The 10,304-nt window shown below is 36.4% G+C and overlaps 1 protein-coding gene across 1 annotated transcript in view; it reads right to left on the bottom strand.

The window, feature by feature from the left end:
• Nucleotides 1–2,550: 2,550 nt before the first annotated feature.
• SELENOT (selenoprotein T) overlaps nucleotides 2,551–10,304 on the bottom strand; it is a 25,843-nt gene continuing 18,089 nt past the window's right edge. Inside the window, exons 2-6 of the mRNA XM_004379190.3 lie at nucleotides 7,832–7,942; nucleotides 7,158–7,284; nucleotides 5,384–5,471; nucleotides 3,772–3,925; nucleotides 2,551–3,259 (exon numbers count right to left, since the gene is read on the bottom strand). Of these exons, the coding sequence (XP_004379247.3) occupies nucleotides 3,801–3,925; nucleotides 5,384–5,471; nucleotides 7,158–7,284; nucleotides 7,832–7,905 (414 nt within the window). The 5' untranslated portion in view covers nucleotides 7,906–7,942 and the 3' untranslated portion in view covers nucleotides 2,551–3,259; nucleotides 3,772–3,800. The remainder of the gene's footprint in view (nucleotides 3,260–3,771; nucleotides 3,926–5,383; nucleotides 5,472–7,157; nucleotides 7,285–7,831; nucleotides 7,943–10,304) is intronic.

A 10,304-nucleotide genomic window follows, 5' to 3' on the forward strand; every position in this document is an offset into this window, starting at 1 on the left:
GTTTCATCGGCCATGACTGAACCAGTTCAAAGCCCTGTCTCTGAGGCCGATATTAACCCAATATACCAGTAAGAAAGGATAACAAATGTTTCATTATCTGATAAAACAGATTAAGACAATGAACTCCTCAATTTGAGCTAGGTCTATTTATCTCTACTTGCTTTTTCTGAACCTAGGGAAAGGCTCAGCCAAATTATAAAACATCTGAACTTTGCTCTCTCCTCTGAGATTCGGTTAAATGGTCTACAGCTGTCAATAGAGGGAAAGCACTTGTTCTGTTTCTCTCCAGATTTGGGGATGTTAGTGAGAATTTCTCAGGAATTCTGAAGGTTGGAGGTGAAACTGCACAGTGATATAAGCTGTTCGTCTCTGCTCCACTCCAGAAAGTATAAATTGTCACAGAACTGTTGACGGTTTAGGGACACTAAAGCATACACAAATAAGGCCTGAGAAGTATTCTAAAGTCCAAGAGGGCCAGACTGAAGGGTTGGCATTGGTTGGTGTTAAGAAGCAGGTAAAGGTAGTATCTGATGAGAACTTTTACAATGCCGATCCTGCCAAACTTCTCTAACTACAGGTACCACATAAAGCACGCTAACGAAGGTTGAACTCTCTAACTACAGGTACCACATAAAGCACGCTAACGTAGGTTTATTTCCACAAAGTAGGGATTCTTTTCTCCTTAGCTTAACATATTTTCACAATGCTGGAGAGGCCAGTCCTCAAACTTTACAATTCTTCTTGTACTTCCCTCAAGAGATTTTTTAAAGTGTTAGTATGAAATACCAAATCATATTTAAAAAATCCTATAAGCTATCTTTTTAAATCTGAATTATTTTAAATTATGAAATGATAAAATGTTTGCCAGCCAGTCAAGGTCCCAAACTAGTTAAAATTCAAAGTAAGAAAGCATCATCATTGAGATCCTGTTATAGTTTGACAGTTGTCAAGGTGGATCAATTGCTGTCCTTATGAAGAGTCAATGCTATAAACAAATTAAGTGTTCATATTCTGAAAGCATTATGTCTTGCACATCTTGCATATTGAGGTCTAAAGCCATATTTTGCCAACATTTTTTATTATTCTAATAATTTCTTAGCTACAATGGCAACTAATGTAAAACTTTAAACTTTATCCAATCTGCTATCATATTCTACGGTCTTCTAACTAATATAGCACATAAATATTTATACTAGACAGCCATACCAATTTACAAACAACTAGTAAGTTTTGAAATGTTAGGAATATAAAACAACTGTATTCTAAATATTATCTTTTCTTACTTTCTCCTTTTCCTTATGTCTCCTTATATTATCCTGCCTTTTTATATGCATGATTTCCAAGTACTTTTTCACTAGATTCTATAACACAGCCAAATACAAAACAATACTGAGATGTGTCAACAAGTGCTTTATCAGTGTGTCACCCCTTAAAACTAGTCTTTAAGTTATTCAACCAAAAAGTGAACGTGGAGAAAGTTAGACTTTAATCTTAAATTCTTCACAGTTGACCTATTGGGGGCCTTTGTACATGGGAACAGCCAAGGTCCCCATTTTGAACATCTAACTGCCATTATATTAGTGACACTAAGTGTCACTTAGTGGAATGTCTATCAGCTGAGGACACAGCACTGTGCTCAACCTGCAAAAGATGGGGGGTGTGCGCTGGTACACAATCAGATTAACAAGGTTTTAAGCCTTAGTAAAAGACAATATAATATTACTACACTCGATAACAATCTCTAGGAAACTTTCAGCTTAAATTATATTGACTCTCGCCAGTATATAAAGAACTTAGGTTAAAAACTCTGCAGTCTTAACTGAATGGATAATCTATTTAATGAGTTTTCTGCAGTGAATTATTAGACTAACTTTTTGTTAGCTAGAGGTTAAGGTATGTTTCACCTTGAGGCTGTCACAAGCGCTACCTGACATTCATTCACAAATACTAGTGACAAATGAAGTATGAGCCTCTGTGCTAGGTGTTAAGTGGCCTGAACGTTGAATTAGTCCTACCTTTTTCCGAACCCACTTCACTTTCCCTAACAAATCTAGGCTTACTTTTGGCCCTACCACTTCTCCTCCTCTGTGGAAGCTCAAGTATCTTATGACTGCTGCTATCATGACTCATTCCATTTTTCTACGTTAGGGTCCTATTCTGCTGAATTATGCTTAGAGTCTTTATCAATATCAATTTAAGTTTTAATAAACTGCCTTTTAAAAATTCTGAAAAAATGTTAAATTCACTGAGTAAAACATGTTCAAACTTGTTCCTAAAATACAATAAACCTGACATGTTAGACAAGTTAAAGTATTAGTCAAGTGCTCTCCATTCACTAAATATAGAAGCTGTAAAAGTTCCAACTAAACTTTCCTTAGTAAGTTTTAATTATCCTAAAAACAGTAAATGAATCTATTGTTTGTGTGAGAATCTAAAGTGTACCCCTTATCAAGTTATCTGTTAAGTCAAAAGCAAAAATGTAGGCAAACAATTTACTATAATGCTAACAGGTACACACTGCACAATAAATTGAAACTTTTTATTTAACTTATATCTGCTCAGTTTTTTATTTAGTTAAGTATAAAGGCCCAGTTAATCAACTCATTAGATTGGTCAAGGCAAGACACTTGAACTACACAACAGGATTTAAAAAGCAATTGGTCTTTTAGTAGTTCTCTGGGAATCACGCATACATACACACACAAAGACTGGCAGAGTACTCTGGACACAGGGTTTTCCCCGATAATCTTGTATAATGCACTGTTCACAATCTGCAGTATTTTGAAATCTATATAAATTGGACATGACCAAATTAGAGATGTCTGATAAACTCTGATAAAAGTATTTGGGAACTATAGCTCTATCCCCAAAAAGATCTATTTTAAACTATAAAAAAGAAAAATTCATATAAAATCACAACAGATTTAACAGACATCTTTGGGAAAAAAATCAAATAGTAACTCAATTGCCTACTTTCTCAAACACGACTAAAAAAAAAAAGTTACAAGTAGTGATGTTTACTTTTTAAACTATTAACTGGCTGAATTAAAAAAAAAAGGAAGCTATACAGTATTATTGCACTTCACGAATGTGCAGAACTCCAGAATGTGCCAGCACTGAAACACTGTCTTGCATTGAGGTTTTCCAAGAGGTACAACGCGCCTGCCAAGAAAGCATCTGGTCTGTACCAACAGCTTGCTGTCTTCAGTACAGGCCTTCATAATGTCAGTCACGCTGCTCTTGCAAAATCCCTTAACGTCTGAAAGAGACAGAGAAAAGGAATGTTTTATTTTAGAAATCACTCTTCTAAACTCTTTCTTTCAGAAAGTCAATTCATTAATCACAAAAGAACTGACAGCATCCCCGCTAAGCAAAAGTCAACACCTCTCTGTGGTCACATACATTTTATCCTGAATTTGCACAAAGAACTTGCATACTCTTAGGAACTAATTATTCCAAGTTGAGGAGAGGATATATGTATATACACACCCTAACATAATACATCAACTCTGCCCAATATGAGTTCAGTCAAAAAAAAAAAAAAAAAAGGTGTTAAAGGCCCAATTATTAAGCCTTGAAGATAAAATTATAAAGACAACCTTACTTAATTTTGACAGGTCCAAACTCTCTTGATTTGCTAATAAATTTTAATGAAGAAAACATACATCTGTTAAATCTTAAGCTGGAAAGTCATGTAATTTCTAGTAACTTGATTCGTGATGAGAATGAAATGAAACCTACACACAGTGATTGTATTTTTAAACTACTTACAAAAGAGTCTCCAGTGCTGATAGGTGGGGCTATGATCGATGATGCGGGATTGAATCCATATGCACATTAAGCTTCATTTCATTGTCAAGAATTTGAACAAGCTGTTGCATGGATGGAAGGTGACCAGATTCCAGCTTAGACCATACAGGTACATCTACAAAAATGAATGGCACCACCCACACCACAGAAGAAATATTAAGATTCTGTAACAGACATTCATTCCACAAATAGTCATTCAATGTCTATGTACACAGCCGAGGGTAATGCAAAAGTGAGCAAAAGAGGTAATTTTCTTGCCCTCATGGAGTTTACATTCTAGTAGCGGAAACAGAACTACACAAATTAACTACAAAATTACAATCATGCCAAGAACTAAGATTAAAACTAGAAGGTGAAAAGGTGCTATGAGAGGCACATACAACACAAGCCTCCAACACTAACTGGTCAGAGAAGTAATGCCATTTAAATGGAGATCTAAAAGATAAAGAAAAGTCACCAAAATAGAGTGGGGTTCGCGGGAGTAGAAGCCAGAAAACCTCTGAGGCAGAGGGAATAGTAAAGGCTTGAAAGGAGCTTGTCACATTCAAGGAGAAGGTCAGGTTAGCAGGAGAGGAAGGGTACAGGGGGCTGGAGAGGTGGGCAGGGGCTAGATCCAGGGCTGACAAACTGTAAGTGACCAGGCAGTAAATATTTCTGGCTTCGGAGGATATAGAGTCTCTGTCACTACCACTCAAGGATATTATATAGGTACTTACATAACCAGAGAGAAAACATATTTTCACAAATTCTTCATTCATTAAACTGAAAACTTAATTCATAGACACTGAAATTTGAATTTTATATAATTTTCATGTGTCAGAAAATATTCTTTTTGATTTTTTTTTTCAACCCTTAAAAGATGTGAATAACAACTCTTAGTTCCTGGGCCATATTTGCCAACTCCTGGTTTAGAGAATGGATTGGAGGGGAACAAGATAATTGTGGCCTGGACTAGGGTGGTGGCAGTAAAGATGAATAGAAGCAGATGTCTGAGAAGTTTCAGAGGCAGAATTGACAAGACCCAGTAATCCATTAGATACGGGGAGCAGGGAGTTGGAGCTGTTACCCGAGGCTTCTGACATGGGCGACTGGGTAGAGATGATGGTGCCATTAACTGAGAAATGCTGATGGAAGAGCAAACTGGGGTGAACAGGAACTGCAGGACGCAGAGGTGAGCAAGTTTACTTTGGGGCAGGGTTATGTTTTAAGGCTCCGGGGTACAGCACCTAGAAGACAGGCCTAGCGTGGACTAGAGCTATACATTCAGGAATCATCATCATATAGATATCATTATAAAGCCACAGGAGTACATGAGGACCATATATAGAGATAATTCAGCATATGGAGACCAACTCTCCAAAGGATTCCAAAATGTATAGTTCAAGCAGAAGACAGAGAATATACTGAAATTTTCTAAATTCTTCTATATCCTGAAGTTTCAAGTTTCTTTCAAATAGACTTCTCTTTTATTGAACATCAAAGAAGTTTCTCTTATTATGAAAAATAGAAAAGCCTGATATTAATTATACACAATTTTAAATTTATCACAAAATGCAAACTATTCAGAACGCACCATTCAAGGTTATCTCAAATGCACCCGTTGACATACACTGGTTCTCAATCATGTTGCTCAAGAAGAAAACCATCATACATGCATAGACCTAAGAGAAAATATAATTTAGCACAACAGGCAAAGTCACATTGAAGTCGAAACAAGAGAATTTAAAACATAGAAATCTTTTCAATACATAGTCTCATATTTTATTTGGCAAATGTTCTTTTTAAATCTACTTTAGAAAGATTGATTTTACCATTTTTATAATGTATGAATTCACGAGAGACTAGTGATGCAACAGTAAGCAGTTCTATGTAGACATCTCATTGCTACTAAGTTTATTTTAATATTCAATACAATCTATCCATGTTCCAAGCAATTTATTTTAAGTCAAATTAAGAAAAAAAGTAGGCTAGAAAGCAGTGGCAAATGAAGGTACATTCATTCACCTTCCCAAATGAAACTAGCAGCTCTTTGTTGGACAGAAAGGTTTTACTTTAACAAAATCACCAGATTAAATTAGGATGTAGTAGGGATGCCAATCCACAGCAAACTGTTCCAGAAAAATAAATCAAAATGCCCACAGTAGTTGAGAGCTTTCTCCCTGCCCCACCTGAGCTAGGTGGGCTTTGATTCATACTGGTTACCCCAGCATTTCAGAACAAGGCTGCAAGATTCTTAAGTATATTTATACTGATTCTTTAAGGCAATATGTCAAATGCATGAAACTGTCATAAAAGCTACAGCTTTCAAAGTACATTCCCATAACATATGAGATCAACAATTGAAAACATGTCTACAGAAGTAAAATGCACTAAAAATAATTTGGAATCAACAGAATTCATAAATACAGCATAAACCTATCAATTAGCACTCCACTTCTAATCCTTAATCTTTTGCAAATCAACATTTCGTTAGTTAACAGGGCAGTGACACACTTCAATCAGAGGTAGCACCCGAGGAGGTGTATGGGTTAAGAAGCCTTGCCTGTTACTGGAAAGAAGTGGTTCCCTAAGAAAAAAGAAAAGTTATGCAGGGTTCTGCTAAAGGTAGTCTCAGCCTAGAACTAAAGGGCAGACCAGACAGAGGACCCCAAAAGGAAATACTTCATAGAAGGAAACCTAAGCATTCTCATCCAAAAAAATAAATGAAAATTAGCTTCAATTCTAACAGCAAAAAGATAGACCCTCCAGAAAAGATGATTTTAAGTAAGACAGATGAACATAAAAGAGATCTAGACCAAATATATGCTGCAGCAACCTACAAATAAAAAACCAAATAATGCAAAATTCTTAAGTATATTTATATTGATTCTTTCAGGCAATCTGACAAACAGATCCACGTGACATATAATTTTTTAAAAGAGTAGTTTTGGCAAGAACAAATGAGTGCAAATCCCCTTTTTAAGTATGAACAAATACACTAATATCCATGTTAGTTAGTATAAAAGGCCCAAACTATGTATATATGTTTTGCTGGATATGATTTGAATCTAAGTTGTATAATCGAAATCCAGCAATATATTATTTTGTGCTCAGATTCTACTAAAAGTACCACCTCCCTGCCCCCTCCAGCCAAAAATAATACAAAGGTAAAATCTAATCATTCTTAATACACAAGTAAGGAAACTGAGATCCAGGGAGGTTAAGTGGCTTGCCAAGAGATAAAAAGTGGTTTAAAATAACACACGTAAACAGGGGAATCAGTAAAGTTATTGAAAAGACAAATATATGAAAACATTCTCATTGACAACCTAAATACCTCCAGCTATCAAAGTTATTCAGTGACATACCTTATTTTCTTGGCCCCACTGCCAGATGCTGGGAGCTTGCATGCCAAAGAAAGCAAAAGGATCCTTGCCAACAATTATTAAGCCTATTAACACTAGTTTGAAGACTGACAGGAAAGATGCTATGTGTCTATCAAAAAAAAAAAAAAAAAAGATTCATCAGAAGTCACAATTTGTCATCTACTTCAAGATTATAGTAATTGAAGAATATGTGTACATTTTCTAGACACCAAATCTAAAAGTTACTAATTATAATTGAGAAAAAGCTTGTAACCAAAGTTTATTTTGCAGTTTTAAAAAACAAAAATGTTTAATATCTTTTAACTCAATAAATTAACTCACGGAATTATAAAGGACTGACATTTTAAAATACTATTATTTTAATAAAGTATTGTATTTAATACCACTGACTTTCTAGAAGGATCTGGGAGTTCCTGGTCTATTTACACAATAAAAAGTAGAAGGACTGGCATCTCTGAAATGACCCTCCTCCTCTTTCCCTTCTCACACAAGAGGTTATCTATGTTTGGGTCAAATAAACTTGCTACTTATAAAGCAGTATTCTCTCTGTGTTATTATAATCAATAAAGAAATTATATCAACTAAGGAAAGTTAACTCAACCAATTCACAATCTATAAAGTCGAGTAATTTCTTTAAGTTAATGAAATGTGCTTACCTATATATTGGTTGAGGAAGGTAATTCTCTCCTTCAATGCGTATGTCTGGGTACCGCTGGCTAATAACCCGCATGTACTCCTCAAACACCCGCCTATATCCTCAGGAAACACTGCAGAAAAGATAAGTGTTTCCATTAAGTGGTGTAGAACACACCTAGATTTATTTTGCAGTTACCCAAAGCCTAAAAATTATTACCAAGATTAAAAATAAATGTTTCTCAAGATAGTCACGAATTAATGACTGAAGCTGAATGATGGGTACAGTGAGATTTTACACAAGTTTGAAATTTTACATATTAAGTTACCTCCCCCTCAGGTAAATGCTTCCATTAAAACATTAAGCTTTGCAGTTCCTCAAAATAAATGAATAAAAAGAGAACTACCAAATGATGCAGCAACTCTACTCCTGGGTATATACCCAAAAGGCTTGAAAGCAGAGATTTAAGCAGATACGTATACACCAATGTTCACTGCAGCACTATTCACAACAGCCAAAAGGTGGAAACAACCTAAACGCCCATCAACAAATGAATGGATAAACAAAATGTGGCACATACATACAATGGAACACTACTCAGCCAATAGGAGAAATGAAGTCTTGATACATGCTACCATACGGACAGAGCTTGAAGACATCATGCTGAGTGATGCAAGTCAATCACAAAAGAACAAATATTGTATGACCTCACTTATATAAAAAGAACGGGCAAATGTACGGAGACTAAACTTTATCAATGGATACCAGGGGTGGGAAGAAGGGGGAAGCAGGAGTTATTGCTTACGGAGTGCTGAGTTTCAGTTTATGGTGATGGAAAAATTGCACTGATTATGGGTAGGGGTGTACAGCTGATTAACATAATTGCTGTCAATAAGTCATACGCATGTAAAAAGCTGAACTGGCAAAAGTTGTGTGACAGATATAACAATGACGACAAAAAAAGTAGCTGCTGAGACTGCTTATGTACAACCAAACACCTCATGGGATTTGGTTCCTTAGTTTGGAGGTTTAGGGTTACGGTTTCATGGGACATCCCAGTTATCTGCTGGCCCAATATTGTGTTTAATGCTTCTGTTCTGTGTCCTAGTTCACTGCGTAGTGCCTGGGGTCTTAAAAACTTGCAAGGGGCCATCCAAGGCACAGCAGTTGGTCTCTATTCACTTGGAACAAGAGGAAGAAGCACAGTCAGGAAGAGGAGGAGGAAACGGAATGCATGGGCAATTGCCTCCACCATGAGACCAGAAGTGGTGGATGGTGCCCAGGTACCATTACTGAGTATTTTGATCAAAGATTCTGTAAAAGAATCCTGATCAAAAGGGGGAAAATGCAGAATAAGATTTCAAATTCTCATGGAATCCAGCATTTCTGGAGCAATGGAGGCTGGATGAACCCCCAAAAACTACTGAACTGAGATAGCCTTTAAAAACCTTAAACACCCAAATATATCCCCTGAAGTCTTCTTAAAACAAAAAAATACTTCATCTTAACTAGTAAAGAATGCCTGCCTTGACCATTATGCTCTTTTAAGATCTATTTGGGATCAAATTGACAACAGTAACTCAAAGATTAGACAGGAAACTTAGAGGGCAATGAGTTTATGTTAATGGGGGAGGAACAACTCAGAAAAGGAAGGTGATAACAGTTATACAACTTGTAGGATGTAATCAACGTCACTAAATTGTTCATGTTGAAACTGCTGAACTGGTGTTTATGTTTTACTGTGTATATTCTCAATGACAGAAAATAAAATAAATTACAAAAACTAAATACATTAAGCTTTACAGATTTGGGTTCTTGTCGGCCAGCACAAGTACCTGCTCACATATGTCTGCATATTTTGAGCTGTCCCACTTATTTGCCCCTTTTTTGTTATCAGTTCACAAGACTGTCATACATTTTTAGACAAGTTTACTTACGCATATTCCCTCCTTATATTTGCCTCCAGGCCTGTGAAAAAAAACCAAGGAACTTTTTTTCATATGTAACTGCCCTACCCAAGATAACTTCTCTGTTTTGAAAAAAGTAATTACTACTGCCAACAGATGTTTTTCAAAGTGAGACATGCCTAGTGTTTATCGAGGTGGACAAAATGTTAAATTAAAAACATTCACAGTGGGACCTCATACCATCAAGAAATCAGTGCCAGGAGCAGAGCACGTCCTCTGGACGGGGTCCCTGAGCCGAGAAGCTCCTAGTCCGGGGGAACACTGATGCGAAGGCCGACAGAGAGAAAAAGACTTCCCCTGGAGCTGACACCCTGAATTTGGACTTTTAGCTTACTTTGACTGTGAGGAAATAAACTTCTCTTCGTTAAAACCATCCACTTGTGGTATTTCTGTTATAGCAGCACTAGATGACTAAGACAGAATTTGGTACCGAGAGAGTGGGGTGCTGCTCTAACAGATACCTAAAATGTGGAAGCGTTTTAAAACTGTGAATGGATAGAGGCATGGTAGTGACAGAGGACCAGCAGC

The sequence above is a fragment of the Trichechus manatus genome, unplaced genomic scaffold, assembly GCF_000243295.1.
Source record: "Trichechus manatus latirostris isolate Lorelei unplaced genomic scaffold, TriManLat1.0 scaffold00062, whole genome shotgun sequence".
Taxonomy (NCBI): domain Eukaryota; kingdom Metazoa; phylum Chordata; class Mammalia; order Sirenia; family Trichechidae; genus Trichechus; species Trichechus manatus.